A 20813-nucleotide genomic window follows, 5' to 3' on the forward strand; every position below is an offset into this window, starting at 1 on the left:
CTAACTCCCTTAGTCTTATGTACTCGTTTAGGCCTACCTTAAGTCAATGGATATGCAATTTTCTGAAAACTAAAGACTGAATATAGAGATAACAACAAGACAAACGATTTAAGGCCTGCATAAAACACAATCCTTTTTAAATGTACTATTCTTTCTTTCTGGACAGAGCGAATTCACTTTAGTCTTATGTACTTGTTCAGCCTTAAGTCAGTGGATATATAATGTTCTGAACACTGAAGACTGGATAGCGAGATATCCAGGCTACAGGACTTACGAGATAAGGCCTATCCTTTTTGAATGTGCTGTCTTTCCTGGACAGAGCGTAATTACTTTAGACTTATGCTCTGGTTCGGCTTTAAAAGGATTACATCTAACCAAAAAAAGTCTCAAATCGCCCCAAGACCTATACACTTCAGCTGGGGGTAGTTATTTTGTGAACACACACCGGGAATACCTTAAAATAAACGTTTGAGCGCTGAGTTACTCAAATTGAAAACGGCGGTACGTATTTTGAGTAGGAATCCCAGACTGTAATTCTCATTGTGACGCTATGCGCGACTCCTAGTTTTCGTCCTATCTTTTGACCCTGAACCTAATTCCATGCGCTATTCGTGGAGATACAGATTTGAAATTTAGTAGAGAGCTACAGCGTTCGATTTGGGAGTTAAATAGATGACAACACAACGGAGAAGGTCTTAGAATAAGTGTTTTAGCGTTCTATTGTTCAAATCTGAATGCTGTGTTTGGTAGTGATAGCAGATCGTAATATTCTCCAACGTACATTTTGTTGTGTCTGTTATTCGAAGCGTTCTAGTCCTGTATGGCACGGAATTTGCATGCGTTAGCTAGACTGTGGGTTTGACTTCCTCAATCCAACGATCTTGATCTGCTTTGACGAATGAGTAGCCTGTAGATGAAAACTAAAATAAATAATGATGACGACCGGAAGTCCTGATCGACTCCTGACAGGAGAGCTGGGCGATGCAAACCGCTCGCTGATTAAACTTCATTTAACTATTTGGCATAGTTTCGGAGCAGTTTGGATCAACTCATTGCAGGTGTTTCTAAATTACAGTACAGCTAATGTCCCTTGAACAATTTAAGGTCCAATTCGCCAGAAAACTCTCCAAAATGGAGATATAACTTTCTGACGACTGAAGGCTGAGCAGCGAGGTAACTTCACGACTTCATCATTCCTCACGCCACGCATGAACTTGCTAAAGTACTAGGTCTACTTTTTTGAAAATGTTCCTTTGTAAAGGTGCTATCCTTCTCTCGCTGAACAAATACACTTCAGCTTTAATACGTTCTGAAGATTCAGGGGCGGATCAGTTCATTTTATGAGGGGGGGGTTTCCAAAAGTATATTGTGAAGATATGGGTGTGAAGGCGCGAAGCGCCTAGCTTGCTAGGGGGGTCCGGGGGCATGCCCCCCCGGAAAATTTTGAAAAAAAGGATGCAAAATGGTGCAATCTTGTGCATTCTGAGGATGATCATTACCAGTTTCAGGCAGCAGATTTTGTCACTGATAAATACCCCAAACAACAACATCCCAAAAAAAACTAAAAAATATTTTTCTTTTTTGGCTGGGGGGGGGGGGGGGGGGGGTCCGGAAACCCCAGAAACCCCCCTCGTCCGCCCCTGAGATTGAAGGCTCGTCAGTGGGATGATTGCAGAACTTCGTTTAAAACATTTAATAGATCCTCATTAACCTACCGATTTTTAAAGTGGTCAAACTAGATCAGACATCTAATAATGATGACCAGATGATCACTTAGCTTCGGTTTTAGGGATTGCTTCTTCTACGATGATCCAAAGCAAAGTTTTCATCATCATGATTTGTTTCTTGTGTATCTTGTTTGTCCATTTCAGAGATCGAAAGATTGAGGTTTTTGTAAATCCTTCGATTTGACAATAGTTAAGAGGACCACAACAGGACATGCGATTTATTAACTAACTAAGTTTTCCTTACCATTCTGATGAAGTCAGCGTTTGTCTGATGAAAATGTGATGAAGTATTTACCAAAACTGGTTGCTTTTTTTGTGGCTTTTTACAACAAATTGTTAAGAGGTTCATACACTACACTTTCTTGTGTGTGTATTTTTTTTTTATCCTTGATTGGAATGTCAGCAAACTGTTTGTTTCTGATGTTTGTTCTTTTAAGATTCCGACATCACCGTACGCCAGACCTTAACGGAAAAGGCCTATTTAATTAAAGTAGGCCACATAACGTTCAGAACTCCTTCGATTCAATAGTTATCTTACTGACCAGCCTTCAAAAAGCCTTACTCTGGGTCATCATGCGTTTGTGACGGTGGCGTACACGTTATCGTGCACGCGACAGAAAACTCTCGATCCCATTCTTGATTTGCGTCACAAGAGATAGACAACGATATAATTTATATCAATCTGACAAAACTGGAGCCTACTTGTGCATTCACCCCGACATGTAAACACATGCACATTATATCTAGTTCTTTAACCCTGCCACGTAAAGCGTATACAGCGGTCTGGGAGTCCCCCTTTATTGTTTTCGTTCTTTCAGAATCTTAAGACCTTTTGGCACTCACTGAGATAGTAGGATGCAGCGTTGGATTGGCTTTTAACGTGTGACATACGTCAGAGCCCACGCAGAATGAGATACGGTACAGCGTAGACTCGTCAGGCTCATGCCTCCACATCTGCAGCAGATAATTTCTTGTGCGACTCTCAAGCTTGGACTTATTATAATACCTTGTGTTGATATTTGACAGTCACATGGAAACTTGTACTCGTTCAGTAGGTTACCGTATATCTTACCCTATACCCTACCTTAATTACTTTACCTTACCTTCTAGTGAGCAAAATACTGCGCTTCTTGCAAAACATCCCACTATGTTACCTCCTTGGTGTATATACTCTTTGGATTTACTGTAGCGAACACGGATCCTACACAATGAAACGGATTTTGCTGAATCAGTAAATACCTATTCATGAGGCTTGTGGCAAGATTTTGTTGGTCTATTTCTTTGCTTACCTACCTCAGTCCGCTCACCGTCACACCATCAAACCTTAACATATTCTTCACATATCTATCATGAACATGCACACACACACACACACACACACACACATACACACACACACACACACACCCTGCACATACACACAAACACACACACATATACACACACACACACACACACACACACACACACACACACACACACACACACATGTTTCATTCAGGATTTGTAACACACGCTATTAGCCCACTAGTTCCTCGTGACTTAGAAATAAATCTCACAATTCAGCAGCTCGGAGTATTTTGTACTGAATTAATCTTTACGATACGATTACATTTTCTTCCAGCGTTGTTTCACCGAATTAAAATGACTACTGTCTATACTTCTACTGATGGGGATGAAAGTCGCTTGTTCATTTCAATGCTTGTTATTCTCTCAGGTGCAAGGAGACTGGTTCCGAATAACTATCTCTTACTCTTTAACACATGTCCTATGCATTTAGAGTGCTTACTTCCCTTTGTTTATCAGATCACTAACTACAGCTTTTTTTCAGTCAACGAACTTGGGTGTCGGTTCCTTGATACGTTTTCGTGCCTATGACTCGGGGTTTACTCGACGGAGCCGAGTGAGAGGCATCTACACTGATATGCTCAAAAAAGCTCCGCAAAGTTTGTTTATTAAACAATAGAATTTGAACAGAAATAACCAGAAATAAACAGATTTACATAAGCACTTTAAATGCACACGACACTGAGCAGCAATAGTAAGTGGGAGCAAACTCACGTGTTCCTCATTCTCAACAAGAAATTCCTCCGAGGTAGGAAAAACACCCCCGAAGTCAGAAGTCAGAAGTCAAAAGTCAAAAGTCAAAAGTCAAAAGTCAAAAGTCAGAAGTCAGAAGTCAGAAGAGAGAAAGTCAGAAGTCAGAAGTCAAAAGTCAGAAGTCAGAAGTCAGAAGTCAGAAGAGAGAAAGTCAGAAGTCAGAAGAGAGAAAGTCAGAAGTCAGAAGTCAAAAGTCAAAAGTCAAAAGTCAAAAGTCAAAAGTCAGAAGTCAGAAGTCAGAAGAGAGAAAGTCAGAAGTCAAAAGTCAAAAGTCAAAAGTCAGAAGTCAAAAATCAAAAGTCAGAAGTCAGAAGTCAAAAGTCAGAAGTCAGAAGTCAGAAGAGAGGAAGTCAGAAGTCAAAAGTCAAAAGTCAGAAGTCAGAAGTCAGAAGAGAGAAAGTCAGAAGTCAGAAGAGAGAAAGTCAGAAGTCAAAAGTCAGAAGTCAAAAGTCAAAAGTCAAAAGTCAAAAGTCAAAAGTCAGAAGTCAAAAGTCAGAAGTCAGAAGTCAGAAGAGAGAAAGTCAGAAGTCAAAAGTCAGAAGTCAAAAGTCAAAAGTCAAAAGTCAAAAGTCAAAAGTCAGAAGTCAAAAGTCAAAAGTCAAAAGTCAGAAGTCAGAAGTCAGAATGTAAACACAGGGTCCATTGCGAAAGGGTACGTCGAGGTAGGAAAAACACCCCCGTTGGTCAAAGGGAAATAACCATTCTCACTGCCACCAACTGAGAAGGTTATTTCCCTTTGACCATTAATATGTCACTCTTAATCTTAATCCACCAATAACTCCCTAACCGTGTGTTTGACTGGTCCCAATTTTTGTAAGGACCGTCTCAGGAATGTATAGAACCTGTTCACCAAGTTTGGTGACGATCGGTCCGTTCATTCTTGAGATCTATATGCGAACACAAACACACAAACACACAAACACACAAACAAACAAACAAACAAACACATCCAGTGAAACCTATACACACCCCTTTTTTTCAAACTTTCAAAACTTCGAATTGTACTGATCTTGTCTTGATGAAAAAATAATTCTTTTATGATTTAAGAACGTTTGTGTAACAAGCTGTCAATTTATTATTTAGATTTTAAAAGTTAGGTCTAGCGCCAAAACGCACCACGGTCCGATTCATTCTGAGACGAGTTGCCCAGAGCGGTTCGCCACGGGTCGCTCGCAGTGCGAATGACAAAAAGCCGTTTCTTAGGGCAGTGCAGGAATATGGCATTCTGTTTGTCAAATAATTATTTGGATACGTTTTCATGTTTTTTTCACCAGTTTTAGCTAAATAATCATTATTTAGAAGCTCATGTGTTAAATAAGTAATTGTTTATAAACAATGTAAAAAAAATTCTAAATAATTTTTTTTTTTACGTAAACCATTCATTGTTTACCTAACGTAAACAATGAATTGTTTAGGTAAATAATGAATGGTTTACGTAAACAAAAAAATATTTAGAATTGTTTTACATTGTTTATAAACAATTACTTATTTAGCACATGAGCTTCTAAATAATGATTATTTAGCTAAAACTGGTGAAAAAAACATGAAAAAGTATCCAAATAATTATTTGACAAATGGAATGCCATAGTTTAAAAAGTACAACTTTTTTATATCTCGCAGCAATCGTGCTTTCTTCGTCGCCATCGTGAAGCGATTTGCCTCGTTGTTAGCCCGTTGCATAGACCAATCCAGAGCAACTTTTCTCTGAGCGTGATTCTGAGCAACGCATGGCTGATAATCATCGCTCCACGGCTATCGCCAGTTGAAGGGAAGTAACTCATTTTTGACCTGAGTTCAGGATGGGTCCGATTGTGAAGAAGACAATCCGAAAAATTAATTCTTTGAAAATTGCTCGCTCTTTACGTAGGGCACCTAGGATGTTCCCGTTCGGTGAGTGTTCAAATGGAAGGGTGTTTGTACTGTGTGTAAAAAGCCTGACAGTATCTGTGATGGTTTACGGGAGGCTTACTGTGCCTTTCACGCACTTCGAAAAGTGATATTGATAGAGCATACAGCACTCAAACACAAACAGTCCAAGCGACTCCGGAACCGACGATCGAGTCTATCCTTGGCGGATGATGACTTTATTCAGTTACTAGCAGTTAAGCCCGGCTTCGCTCGGGAGTAAGCGGAGCCCTGTAGCAATTTAAGACGCTCGCTATCCCATTATCATTAGCTTTACCTCCTTTGTTTGGATACAAAAAAAGAGTTATCTCCCTTACCTTCTAGAAATTTCCGGAACTGTCCAGTTAATTTTTCATTCTTCATTTCTTCCCCTCATAGGAGCAATAGCGAGTCTCTAATATCACTGGCATGATGTACTTGCTACAGGTGAACAGTAGGCACTGAACTGGTCTTGCACCATATAGGCTGTATTCAATAAATGGGAGGTCCATAATCTGAAAAAGGAAACAATGAATCAAGAAACTAAAACCCAGGTGCACATCTGCGGCACCTAGGGAGTGTACGTGCACACTATCTTGTTCCTGCCTCTTGCCATCTCAGAGGTATGGCGACCACAGACAAAAAAGAGTTATCTCCCTTACCTTCTAGAAATTTCCGGAACTGTCCAGTTAATTTTTCATTCTTCATTTCTTCCCCTCACAGGAGCAATAGCGAGTCTCTAATATCACTGGCATGATGTGCTTGCTACAGGTGAACAGTAGGCACTGAACTGGTCTTGCACCATATAGGCTGTATTCAATAAATGGGAGGTCCATAATCTGAGAAAGGAAACAATGAATCAAGAAACTAAAACCCAGGTGCACATCTGCGGCACCTAGGGAGTGTACGTGCACACTATCTTGTTCCTGCCTCTTGCCATCTCAGAGGTATGGCGACCACAGACAAAAAAGAGTTATCTCCCTTACCTTCTAGAAATTTCCGGAACTGTCCAGTTAATTTTTCATTCTTCATTTCTTCCCCTCATAGGAGCAATAGCAAGTCTCTAATATCACTGGCATGATGTGCTTGCTACAGGTGAACAGTAGGCACTGAACTGGTCTTGCACCATATAGGCTGTATTCAATAAATGGGAGGTCCATAATCTGAGAAAGGAAACAATGAATCAAGAAACTAAAACCCAGGTGCACATCTGCGGCACCTAGGGAGTGTACGTGCACACTATCTTGTTCCTGCCTCTTGCCATCTCAGAGGTATGGCGACCACAGACACACACACACACAGACAGACAGACACTCTCTTTTATTTATATGTATAGATTCTGCAGAAAAACAGAAATGCTGGAGAAAAACCGTTCTTTTCTGCAGCATTTCTGCATAATGTCATCTTTCGCGAGAGCAACGTTTTTTTTCTGCAGTAAAACAGTTTTACTGCAGTAAAATTGAAATCAAGAATGCTGCAGTAAAACGGAGATGTTGTTTTACTGGAGAAAAACTGTTTACACTTTTTCTTCAGCATTTCGGCATTATTCAGTTATTCTGCAGAAAAACAGAAATGCTGGAGAAAAACCGTTCTTTTCTGCAGCATTTCTGCATAATGTCATCTTTCGCGAGAGCAACGTTTTTTTCTGCAGTAAAACAGTTTTACTGCAGTAAAATTGAAATCAAGAATGCTGCAGTAAAACGGTGCTGTTGTTTTACTGCAGAAAACCTGTTTACACTTTATGCAGAAGTGCTGCAGAAAAGACAGTTTTTCTCCAGCATTTCGGTTTTTCTCCAGAATAACTGAATAATGTCATAATCCGCCAAGAGCCAGTACAAAATGCTGCAGAAAAAATAAAAACAGGTTTTCTGCAGTAAAACAACAGCACAGTTTTACTGCAGCATTCTTGATTTCAATTTTACTGCAGTAAAACTGTTTTACTGCAGAAAGGAACTCTCAAGTCAAATTTCATAAAGATCGGTCCAGTAGTTTAGTCTGAATCGCTCTACACACACACACACACACACACAGACACACACACACACACATACACCACGACCCTCGTCTCGATTCCCCCCTCTATGTTAAAACATTTAGTCAAAACGGGACGGACACGGGTCAACTTTATGTGCAGACCCAGAGACAGTATCCATCTCCCACCCCCGTGTCACCACAATGGCACGTTAAAGATCTTGGTCATTCTACCATAAGTGCAGATGGCTGATACCACCTAAACACGCAAACATCAAAAAGCCGTGAGGGCGTAAAACTCGAATCGTATAAACCAATTCATGTCCAATATAGGCAATTAAGACCTGACGGACAATAAGCCCCTTAAAATTTACTTGACTAAATGTAAAAAGCCTAAAGTTTTTTAGATTTGTGTTTCTGCAACACAGACCGATCTTTATGAAATTTGACATGAGAGTTCCTGGGTATGATATCCCCCGACATTTTTTTCCTTTTTTCGATAAATGTCTTTTATGACGTCATATCCGGCTTTTCGTAAAAGTTGAGGCGGCACTGTCACACCTTCATTTTTCAATCAAATTGATTGAAATTTTGGCCAAGCAATCTTCGACGAAGACCGGACTTCGGTATTGCATTTCAGCATGTAGGCTTAAAAATTAAATAGTGACTTTGGTCATTAAAAATCTGAAAGTTGTAATTAAAACGATCCAAAATTACTTTTATTTTATTCTTCATCATGTTCTGATTCCAAAAACATATAAATATGTTATATTCGGATTAAAAACAAGGTCTGAAAATTAAAAATATAAAAATTATGAATAAAATTAAATTTCCGAAATCGTTTTAAAAACAATTTTATCTTATTCCTTGTCGGTTCCTGATTCCAAAAACATATAGATATGATATGTTTGGATTAAAAACACGCTCAGAAAGCCTAACGGTTTTTAGATTTGTGTTTCTGCAACTGTTTTGACATGTGCAAGTTATCCAGAGAGGGTGAATACAGCGAATAAAACTTTTTTGAGCTCTCTAGCGCCGTTAGTTTGTTTCCTATCAGTTCATTTGTGATGTTTTAGGAAAATCCCCACGGAGAATTTTGGAATATAACATGGTTCGTGCTATTGTTCTGAATGTAAGGCCCCCCCCCAAAAAAAAGGTCTGTTTGCGGTAACATAGGCCAAAAAAATAGGGTCGGTAGGTCGGGAATTTTTTTTCATTTTTTTTTTCTTCAAAAAACCATACTTTTACGTTATTTTGCCAAAAAAACAAGATTTTTTTTTTTTCCCCAAATGCCAAAAAAAAGTCTAGGGTCGCGCGAAAAAACTAGGGTCGGTCGGGTTACTGTAAACAGACCTTTTTTTGTTTGTTTGCCTAATGCACAAGACGATGCACGGAAAGAATGAAATTGATTTGATGGATATCCCCTTATATCGTGGTAAGAAAGTACATAGCGCACAACAGTTTAGAAAAGAATTAGTAAGTATGAAAGTTGTTGAACCTTGTGCAATTGGCTTTTGGAGGAGGAAATTTAATTATGAAATTGATAAGAAAGATTGGCTGACTAGTTTTGAATCGGTTAAAGAAACAAGGTTGCGTGTATTACAATGGAAATTACTTCACAATATTTATCCCACAAACATTATGTTATGTAAAATGAAAGTTGTGGAGGACAATGTCTGTTCATATTGTAGTAATAGCGTTGATTATATAGAACACTTTTTTCTCTTTTGCCCAGTGGTGATTGAGTTTTGGAAACAGATAGAATTTTATATTTGGGTACATCTGGATAAACAAATAGAGTTAACAGTGCACGAAATTATGTTTGGTGTTAAAAATCGAAAAATGCAAGCAACTCTGTTGAAAGAATTGAACCGTATAATTTTGGTTGCTAAAATGTGCATAAGTATTTATAAAAAAACAAAGGCTTCAATGCCTCTTTTTGTTTTATTCGAAAAGCAACTGCAGATCAGAAATATAAAATTATGACTTTTATTCCTCTTTTTTATTTCTTTTATTTTTGTCTCTTTCTCTTCTCATTTCTAGATACGGACCCAAAGTTACACCAAGATGTATATAGTGGATGTCATACTGTGTTTTTTGTGTGTGTATAATTATAATGATATGCATTTTAAATACATATTTCAACAGGAAAAAAAAAGCTATGGTTTAAGCAAACAGTAACACAATCTTGGGGCAACCAAGGAAAATTGTCTAAGGGTACAAGTAAGAAAAAAGTTTTTCATTAATTTTGATACTATATACTTTTTGAGTGGTAAATGTTGAAGGATGAAAGAAAATATATTGTGAGTGGACGGATGCATGTTATTCATTAAAAGCCCCACAATGATGTGCTTGGCAAAAAAACAAAAAAAAACAAAAAAGTTTGTCAGAACAGGAGGTGGTCCATATTAGGAGCCGGTCCATATTAGGAGCCCTTCCCCACCTTCGCTATGTTATGCACGTTACATTCATACGTTACGGCACACACACACGAGCGCACTAGCTGTCGCGTTTTGCTGAATGTCCATTATTTTGGCATTTCGTCGCAGTCGGCACACGCCGGTCTCAGCGGCAGGTAGACATCAATCAAAAAAGGCGGAGCCTGCTGCATGGTATCCGAAAACGATCAAAAAGAAAAAAGGAGGCGGAGTAATCTCACAGAATGACCAATCCTGGCAAATTGACGTCAACACAATCAATAGACGTAAGCATACTACGACAAAGCACAAACCAATCAAACTCACTTTCACAACATATTGAAAATTATACGTTGCAAGAAGGCAAGAGGAAGGAAGAAGCAGACGACTGAAGCTGTATCCAAGATGGCACTGGCCATATACCGACCCTGACCGCGAACGAACAGAAGACAGACCGGCTCTGGCAATGACTGATGTGGGGACAAACGTCATCACCGATAACGACTCGCGTCGCCGTCGTGGGGGCGTGAGACATCGTAGCTTTAAATTCCGCCGGGTTCTGACCATGGCTTCATATCGTTGTCTCCCTTCATAGCTCAGTCTTGGCTCGAGCGATCAGCTGTACCTGCCTACCTGACTATCTGCCTACTACTACTGTGAGCGTTTGTTCTCTTCAGCTTTGCCGAGATATTTTTGCAGAGACACTACACGTGGTTTTGCTATCAGTTAGTTCTACAGTTCGAATTTGTGTTTGAACGTTCTTTCTGAGTGGGATTTTCTTCGTCGAAATCAACAATCATGTTCTTTACGTACCTTCTTCTGGTTACCCTGGGCTACCTTTTTGCCGTCTTTTACTGGTAAGTGCATTTTACTCATTGTTTGAAACCTACTATTGCTTAATTGCATATATACAAGTAAACTAATTGACAATGTGAATACATTGTCTCTATACTACGTCGATTTCAAAAATTCAAAGAAATAGTATGTATTTAGAAATCCAGAATATGACACTCAATAATTTTTCTGCGTATTATTTGCCTCGTAAAGTTTGTTTTACAATTGTTTCCACTAGAAAGAGAAAAAAGAAAAAAAACGAGAAAAAAAAACAACCAACACTATCTCTCTGATGAAGCAAATGTTCATGTATATTTTGTTTTCACCTCAATAAGTTTCTTTCTCAATCTTATTTTATCAAAAAGAAGAAAGAAACAAAAACACACAGCAACTTTTCAATCTATTTTGTCTGCCCTATGATGTTTCTTTTAGTCTTATCTACACACAAAAAGAAGAAAAAAAAGAAAAAAAAAGAAAAGAAAAAAAAAGAAAAGAAAGAAAAAAAAAGAAGAAAGAAAAACACGAACACTTTCTATACTCATAATACTGCAGTACTGAAACCATTTCTGCTCTGCTGATTGCAGGCAGCGAAGACGTCAACAGAGAGTCTTCAAGGACCTTGGCATCCCTGGCCCTGAGCCCAACTTTCTCTTCGGAAACCTAATCGCTTTTAAGGATAAAATGATGTGCGAACAGTACCAAGCGTGGCACGCCACCTATGGGGAAACTTTCGGGTGAGTGTTCGCATCAACTTCCCTTTCAAGTTTTTCTTCAATTTAAGTTTTATTAGACTGTCATTTTTTTCTATCATCTATCCAATCACTTAGTGAATGGATTTTGATAAAATGGTGCATAAATTATCATTATCTACTCTATTCATTTTGTATTTATTAATTTCTTTATTTTGTTTTCTTTTAAAATGCAAAGATAATGGTTGCTTAAACTGCAAGCAACTACAGTGCATCTATGCAGCTGGTCATGTAATTAGTTTATTTACCTGTTATTCAATTCCGCCGAAGCGCTAGCTGTATCTTCTTCTGTATTGTTTTACCCAATAAAGCAACGTTTGTGACGCTCATACCCCTCCATAATACTTTTAGACATTACTAACATGTTCTAAGAATGTCTAAAAATCGATTTTTTAATGAATTTCCGTTAAACATTACTTTTGGTTTCTATAGCTGCCCATAGTTTTCCGCAATTTTCTGCATGTATAACGTTCTCCAATATTATACCTGCACAGCTACTTCGAGAGCCCCACGCCCTCCATCACCCACATTCCATAGTTTTCTGTAAGTTGCTATAACGTTCTCTAATTTTGTACCCACAGCTACTTCGAGGGTCCCACGCCCGTACTGGTGACCTCCAACGCCGACATTCTCCACCAGGTGTTCATCAAGCAGTTCAACAACTTCCACGCCCGCAAGCTCTGGCCCGTGCAGGTCGACCCAGACCAGAGCGAGGAGGTCCACCTCTTCTTTGCCCGTGGTCAGCGCTGGAAGCGTCTCCGTTCCGTGGTCAACCCTGCCTTCACTGCCAGCAAGCTCAGAAAGGTGAGGGGCTTGGGGATGTGGAGGAGGAGGGGGGAGAGTGAGGGAGGGAGGAGTAGGTGCTTTGTGTTTTGTCGTCGTGTATAATCGACTGAAGAAAGAAAGACAGAGAGGGAGGAAGGAAAGAAGGCAGGAAGGAAGGAAAGAAAGAAAGCAAGAAGGAAGGAAAAAAGGAAGAAAGGAAGGAAGGAAGGAAGAGAAAAAGACAGAAAGAAAGAAAGAAAGAAAGAGAAACAAAAGGGATGGAGGGAGGGGAACAAAAAGGGAGGCAAAGAGAAAGAAAGAAAAATAGGAAGGAAGGAAGGAAGGAAGAGAGAGAGAGGGAGGGAGTAAGAAATAAAGAAAGACAGAAAGAAAGTAAGAAAAAAAAAACTTGACTAAATATAAAAAGAAGAAAAAAAAATAACGAACGAAAGAAGGAGAAGGAAAGCACAGTTTTTCCAACCATTCCCTGTTACCTTTTAACCCAGACTGACTTTTCAATTCAGACTCCTGATTTAATTTTTTTACGTTCATTACAGATGGAACCCCAAATGAACCAAAGCGCAGATCGTTTGATCGAAGTTCTGGACGAAGCGGCAGAGAAATCTGACGAAAAACGCGTGGAACTTTGCGGGTAAGGGTATTTTCTTTTCTTTTCTTCTTTATCCTGGTCTGTTTCAACAGTTTCAGTTGTACTGTCAGAAAGAGTGAAGAGATATAAGCGTTATTCAAAACACTAGTCGGGAGCGGAGGGGTCAAACGGAAATGCGGTAGACGCAGAACTTCAAGTTTGGCGGAAGTAGGACACGGATGTTAGAGTTTTAGTTCCGGTCAACAATGCACACATTCATAGTGTATCACACATATATCTTACCTCCTGCAGACACACCTACACAAATCCGCATCCACACAAACATCCGCCCCCCTCCCCCCCACACACACATACACATTCGCATAAACACACCAACGAAGAATTACGTACTATGTTAGTCAATACCCTGATATTTAAAACAGGAAAAAAACCACGTGGGGCGCCAATGGCAGCAAGAGGTCTTCTTCTTGTTCGTCTTCTTCCTCTTCTTCTTCTTTTTGATCTTCTTCTTGTTCGTTTTCTTCCACTTCTTCTTCTGCTTGTTCTTCAGTGTTCTTGTTGTTGTTGTTCTTCTTCTTCTTCTTCATACGTTCTAGGCTGCATCTCCCACATACAGTCAATTTATTCTTCTAAACATTTTACGTAATGACCTCTTTCTGCTCCGCCATTAAGGTAGCCATACTTCGTTTTCGGGAGCTTTTTGTAGTGACAAGTGTTGGTTTTGTGTGTTGCAGTCTGTTCCGACGACTGACCCTCAACGTGATTGTTGGCTGTGCTTTGGGGATTGAACAAGATGCAATCCGGGACCCCAACAACGGCTTTCTGAAGCACTGCCAGGGTGTCATTGATGATACTACCGAACAACCCGTTCTCTACCTTTTTGGATGTGAGTGTTACAATTGTCTCCATTCATTTTTCACAATGGGGTAAAGATCAGTTAATGTAACTAACAATAAGCCGTCTGACGGTTTAGTGTTTTTGTTTTGTTTGTTGTTGTCGTTTTGTTGCGTCGGTGTTAACATGTGTTGAAAACCTATGTTCTAAACATTTACAGAATACATTTGTGGGAATATAAGTCATTCCTATAGTACAATGTAAAATAACAAACGCCACCTGAGAGAGAGGGAGAGAGAGAGAGAGAGAGAGAGAGAGAGAGAGAGAGAGAGAGAGAGAGAGAGAGAGAGAGAGAGAGAGAGAGAGAGATAGAGAGAGAGAGAAATAGAGAAAAACAGACAGACAGACAGGCAGACAAACATACAGAGTCTTACAGGGATAAAAAGAAAGTGTTATTTTCTTCCTCATAAACTCCACGTAAGGGTATTTTCTCATCATAGCTTTTGACTAGCAACAACACTGCGCACATGTATATTTATGCCCTATTTTGAATCTGTTTGTTTGCAGTCATTTTCCCTACCTTGAATAAGCTGTGGATGTTTCTGTACAAGTTCATGCACAACATCAAGTTCAACCCTGTCTACTGGCTGGAGGACAGGATGAAGGAATATCTCAACTACCGCAAAAAGACCGATGAGGTAAGAATACCCCCCCCCCCCCCCCCGCCCCCCCAAAATAAAAAAGAGTTCTAGTGTTTTTGGTTTTTTTCTCTCCATAATTCAATATTCCATAAACTTACTGCTCTTTATACATTTAGTCAAGTTTTGACTAAATGTTTTAACATAGAGGGGGAATCGAGACGAGGGTCGTGGTGTATGTGTGTGTGTGTGTCTGTCTGTCTGTGTGTGTGTGTAGAGCGATTCAGACTAAACTACTGGGCCGATCTTTATGAAATTTGACATGAGAGTTCCTGGGTATGATATCCCCGGACGTTTTTTTCTTTTTTTTTGATAAATACCTTTGATGACGTCATATCCGGCTTTTTGTAAAAGTTGAGGCGGCACTGTCACACCCTCATTTTTCCATTAAATTGATTGAAATTTTGGCAAAGCAATGTTCGACAAAGACCAAGATTTGGTATTGCATTTCAGCTTGGTGGCTTAAAACTAATTAGTGAGTTTGGTCATTAAAAATCGGAAACTTGTAATCAAAATTATTTTTTTATTAAACGATCCAAAAACAATTTCATCTTATTTTTCGTCATTTTCTGATTCCAAAAACATATACATATGTTATATTTGGATTAAAAACAATCTCTGAAAATTAAAAATATAAAAATTATGATCAAAATTAAATTTCCGAAATCGATTTAAAAACTATTTCATCTTATTCCTTGTCGATTCCTGATTCCAAAAACATATAGATATGATATGTTTGGATTAAAAACACGCTCAGAAAGTTAAAACGAAGAGAGGTACAGTAAAGCGTGCTATGAAGCACAGCGCAACCGCTGCCGCGCCAAACAGGCTCGTCACTTTCACTGCCTTTTGCACTAGCGGCGGACTACGTTCAGTTTCATTCTGTGAGTTCCACAGCTTGACTAAATGTAGTAATTTCGCCTTACGCGACTTGTTTATGCTTGCTGTAAGAAACAAAATTTGCTTACAAACGAATTTTTTAAACTTCTTTCTTTATTTATTAATTTTGGTGTTTAACGTCGTTTTCAATCACGAAGGTTATATCGCGACGGGGAAAGGGGGGAGGAGATGGGATAGAGCCACTTGTTAATTGTTTCTTGTTCACAAAAGCACTAATCAAAAAATTGCTCCAGGGGCTTGCAACGTAGTACAATATATTACCTTACTGGGAGAATGCAAGTTTCCAGCACAAAGGACCCAACATTTCTTACATACTGCTTGACTAAAATCTTTACAAACATTGACTATATTATATACAAGAAACACTTAACAAGGGTAAAAGGAGAAACAGAATCCGTTAGTCGCCTCTTACGACATGCTGGGTAGCATCGGGTAAATTCTTCCCCCTAACCCGCGGGGGGTATTATTTAAACTGCACTGGTAAACAATTTAGGTTTCGATACAACCTTTTAATAAACCGAAAGATTAAGTAACAAGGAGTTTAGTTTGACTGAACCACTTAGGATCACAATTCATCGACAAACCAATTTCTTACAAGCCCATAGTTAACATGGTTCCGACATAACACTAACTGGTCCTGATGAGCCAACAAATTGATTAACTAGGTGTTCTAAATTTAGTTTGACTGAACAACAACAGCTAGTCCTCACACCACTTGTAACAGTCTTGAAAAAGAAGTCTGAACTAACAGCGAAAGTGTCGAAGGTCAAAGTCACGCGGTCTATTTACTTCAAAAACAAGTCGTTAGCTCGGCAAGAGGACAAACATTAAAGTGTACTTTTAACGTGTTTGTGTCGCCGACCGCCCCTCACGGCCCTCGTCTATACCCCTCGGTGCTATTTCAATAACAGTGAAAACCTAATTGTGCTGATAGTGATAGATAGAGATGGTGTCTCTCCCTGTCACGGGCCGCTAAATAATAGCAGCTCTGGCCAGATCGTGCTTGGCTGCATGAATCGTGTCTATCATTACGACTGCCATAAGTCCCATTGCATTTAGACTGCCCGTTCCTCATTCTCAAAGAGCCCCCCTTCCCTCCTCCTCCCCCTCCCCTTGTAAAATATGCATCGTAAGCGACGAGCACGCACGAGGCAAAATGGCGTAAGGCATAGCGTACCGTCACGAATGACCTTATAGAGTTTGCCGTAAGAGTGACCTATTTTAGCCTTCCCTGTGTACCTGCGGCCTTGGTGTCAACTGAGTGCATTGATGTAATTATTGCTATGTCCCCATGCCAAATGCCCTGGTCGACTGTTTAACCCGAGGGCTATAGGGATAGATTAATAGATCAATAGATTTTCTTATCCACTTGTTGATGAAATACCCCTTCCCTTCCTTCCTATACTCATATACCTATCTCACTGTTTGTAATTTATCCGTCCGCATACCCTCTTCCTCACAAGAGGTCAATTAAAACAATCATATAATTTATACTTTAAAAAAACTACAAAGAAAGTGCATCTCCTGTCTTGGCAAACCACAAAATTAATCAGCTCTTGCTTAAAAATTAGTCTCAGAAATTAACATTTGCAAGCTTTAATAAGATAATACTGTTATTTTCGTGGCAAATGAGATTGTTATGCTGATGTGCCTGCAATGTGTGTCGTTACAGACCTATGATGACCTGCTGCAGCAGATGCTTGATGCCCGAATTCCCGACAAAAGTTTTCACGACCTTGACATTGAGGTCAAGACTGGTGACGAACCTCAGCTTGATATCAATGGCAACCTCAAGAAGTCGACCTTCAAATCCCTTACTGAATCGGTAAGTTTGATTTGTAATACTAGCTAATGCAGTGCCCAGTTGACAAATGACAAAAAAAAGCCAATGACCAAAAACCAACCCTACTGAAGCCTGATAACAATATTGGGCAAAGTCGACTTCGTAAAGTGTACTTCACGAAGCTCGCTGCACACAGCTTAGTCACTCAATTTGTGTAACAAAAAAACTAAAACAAAAATAAAGAGTTCGCAGAAGTCTTCACGAAGCCAATTTCGGGCTCAATAAATTAGTAAGATAGGCCTTAAAATAGCCTTGACTCGCCATTAACCCTTGACATCTGTCACTATGTCAACAGGAGGTGGTAGCTCACTCTCTCCTCTTCCTGCTGGCTGGCTACGAGACGAGCAGCACGACCTTGGCCTACATTTTCTACGAGCTGGCCACCAACCCGCACGTGCAGCACGCGCTGAGGAAGGAGATCATGGAGGCGATGCCCGAGGGCGAAGAACCGTCCTACAACAACATCAAGGACCTCAAGTACATGGACATGGTCATCAACGAGACCCTCCGCAAATACCCTCTGGCTAGCACGTGAGTGTCCTTTTCTCGGTGTATGCTGTATACAATTCCCAAAAACAGATAGACTGCTCACGTTCCAAAATTCAGAATCAAAAAACAAGAATTGTAGGTTCTTGGAACGTTTAATTATTGACAAAGCAAAACGTTACATTTACGTATGCTGTGTACGTGTTAGGGCTGGATGTAGATGGGTGTTTATGGGTCCCAGAAGCCCCTCCTTCTCCCTCCCCCGTGTTTACTCGGCAAGTGTACCTTTTTTCTCAAAGAGAGACCCAAAATACCCATTTCAAATGCTACATCCCCCCTCCTTGCCAGCCCCTGTACCCCCGCCTCATTTTGGAAGCCTCTCCTTCACAAACACTAGGTCCTGCCCTGTGTGTTTTAATGTGTACGGTTTTGTCATTGCTACAGCCATCTTAGGGACATTCTAAGATAAGTCACAGCATCCGTTCCATCTCTTGTTTGCCCAGCTAAAGGCCGTTAGGTCGAAGTTCCTGTGAATCAATGCTTTATTTTTTTCCTCAAACGTTATAAAAATCAACCTTTCTTGGGTTTTTTATTCTTGATTTGGAACGTTAGTGGCCTATCTGTTTTGGATATGTGTGTTAGTTGTTAAACGTAGGATTATTCGCCTACTCTTTTGTTAATGTTCCCAATAGGTTAGAGACATATGAGGACGTACATAATCAATGGTTAGTGGTTCGTCTACTGTCATGGTAATTCCAGCAGTATGGTGGTGATTTTTCTTGATATCGTTATTTCTGAAACTGCCATTCTAGGCAGCAGCGCCTTCTATGAATTGTATTTGGTAGGCTTACTCCAGTGACGCGAAATTCCCTTTTCATTATTTTAATAGCACTTAGGAACTTTACTACACTTCAAGCCTCTTTGTAACTCTTCCCTTTTTCTTTTTTCTTTTTTTTATCCGTTAAAGTCTCTTGACTTATGTGTGTTTTCTTTTTATGTTGCAGTGTGATCGCTCGCCAGTGCCAGGATACCTGCCAGGTGGAGGGACTGACCATCCCCAGCGGAATGTTGGTTCAGGCCAACGTCTGGGCACTGCACAGAGATCCCAAACACTGGGGCACTGACCCTGAGGCTTTTGATCCCACCAGGTACATTGCCTTACCCATGTTTCTCTAAATATTCTTTAGTTTCGGGAACATACCCCTAATGGTTTAACCGTGAGGGCGTTAACAAACATTTATCATCATTCTTTAGTGGTTGTAAGTTTTGTGTCTGTTTTTTTTTACTTTTTTTTTAACCTGTAAAACATTTTTGTTTTTCAAGAATGGCGTTGACCTTACAAATAATATGATCACCTTTAATGTTTCGCATAATCTTCTTACAGTGATATGCTTCTTTTCTTGGAGCAATACCAAACACACAAAGTAATGCAATAAGGAGCCAAAAGTAAAAGTAGTACATGTACTTAAAGAACCTGAATCTGAGCCAAATGGAATGATAATCTCATTGCAATAAGAATGCTCTGAACTATCATTCTTTTTGTCGAGCTCGCGTATTGAAATCATTTAATAGGAACACATGGAGCAACAAAATAACGACCATCTTCTCTTCTGTGTTGCCTTACAGATTCAGCCCTGAGAATAAAGCTGAGCGACACGGTATGTCTTGGATGCCATTCGGCGCAGGTCCTCGAATGTGTGTGGGTCTCCGCTTTGCCGTCGTGCAGATGAAGATCACGATGTGCAAACTGTTACGCCAATACGCCTTCCACCCCGCCTCCGATCTCCACTCCCCGCTTCAGCTCAAAGAGGGCGCCACCATCCTTCCCAAACATGGCGTCCCGCTTCGAGCCGTTCGCATCCCTTGAAACTGAAAAGTCAGCTTGGAGAACATGCTGGAATTTTAACCTAACCCAACGATTCTGTGCGACTTCGAAGCCAGAACATGTTGGGCGCCAACATTCTTCAATGCTCGTCATTCCCATTGGGAGCCGTTCTTGTCTCGTGAAGAAAACCCAGCTTAAAAACTTACTGGAACGTTAACTGTATCCGAGAGTTCGATGCGGCTTCAAGCCAAGCCAGAGAATGTCGGTGGTTATTGGCTGACGGCAGCCGCCGCCACTTTGGTGTGAGAGAGATCCAGAATGGAAGACTGGGGTGAAACGAGGTTATAGAGTGCAAAGATCCTTATTGAACTGGTGATGATTGCAGGCTGCATCGTCCACACCTTCAAATCAGATTTCTGAAACTGGGTCTGACCATGAACTGGACTTTTCCTGCCAAAGACCAGAAACACGAATGGCGGAGCTCCTTCCATCATTACTGACCTGATGATTATGCGTCCTCGGTCACAACTTGGTTGAAGCCTGACCATGGACGGACCCATGAACTGGATTTTTCTTGTCAAAGTTCAATGGACAGAAACAGTCACTAAGAGACAATGAAGAAACTCCTTCTATCATTACTGACTGACCTGATGATTATGCGTCCTCGGTCGCAACTTGAAACCTGACTATGGACTGCATGGACAAACAAAATTTTTAATCAAATATTAAAAAAAAACCCACAAAAACCCAACTAATCCATCAGCCTTTGCTTTGAGAAGGTTGACTGCATGTATGCTGACAGGATCAAACTTCAGAAGCAAAGACGAAGAGGTGACACCTTTGTGAATTCATTGAAACACAACGATATTTCACCGAATACTTCTTAACAGATACACGCCGTGTAACTTGAAGATTAACAGCGAATCGTTTGATTTTGAGGAACGTATTCCTGTGTTACGAATGCCAAAAAGGTATGCTTAAATTATGCATGTTTTAAGCAGTTTCAAGCGCTGTGGAATTGGTCATAACACTTCATGTAGGATTATGAACACGGAAGATAACAGATCTATCGCTAAACAGTTTATTGTGATGGTGGGCATGTTTCAACTGTTTCATTAATGAGGGCTTGAGTTTAGAAAATTCCCTCATGTGCAAAACTGAGGGAAAGTG

General features: G+C 40.1%; 1 protein-coding gene across 1 annotated transcript; it reads left to right on the forward strand.

The window, feature by feature from the left end:
- The first annotated feature begins 10512 nt into the window (after positions 1 to 10512).
- LOC138981517 (putative cytochrome P450 CYP13A4) lies at positions 10513 to 20799 on the forward strand. The gene is made up of 9 exons (XM_070354462.1): positions 10513 to 11667; positions 12264 to 12486; positions 13005 to 13099; positions 13792 to 13943; positions 14459 to 14589; positions 17162 to 17314; positions 17628 to 17863; positions 18823 to 18966; positions 19445 to 20799. Exons 1-9 carry the CDS (start codon positions 11615 to 11617, stop codon positions 19683 to 19685), a joined length of 1428 nt encoding a protein of 475 aa, XP_070210563.1. The 5' UTR covers positions 10513 to 11614; the 3' UTR covers positions 19686 to 20799.
- Positions 20800 to 20813: the final 14 nt, after the last annotated feature.

Source organism: Littorina saxatilis, linkage group LG12 (assembly GCF_037325665.1).
Source record: "Littorina saxatilis isolate snail1 linkage group LG12, US_GU_Lsax_2.0, whole genome shotgun sequence".
NCBI lineage: Eukaryota > Metazoa > Mollusca > Gastropoda > Littorinimorpha > Littorinidae > Littorina > Littorina saxatilis.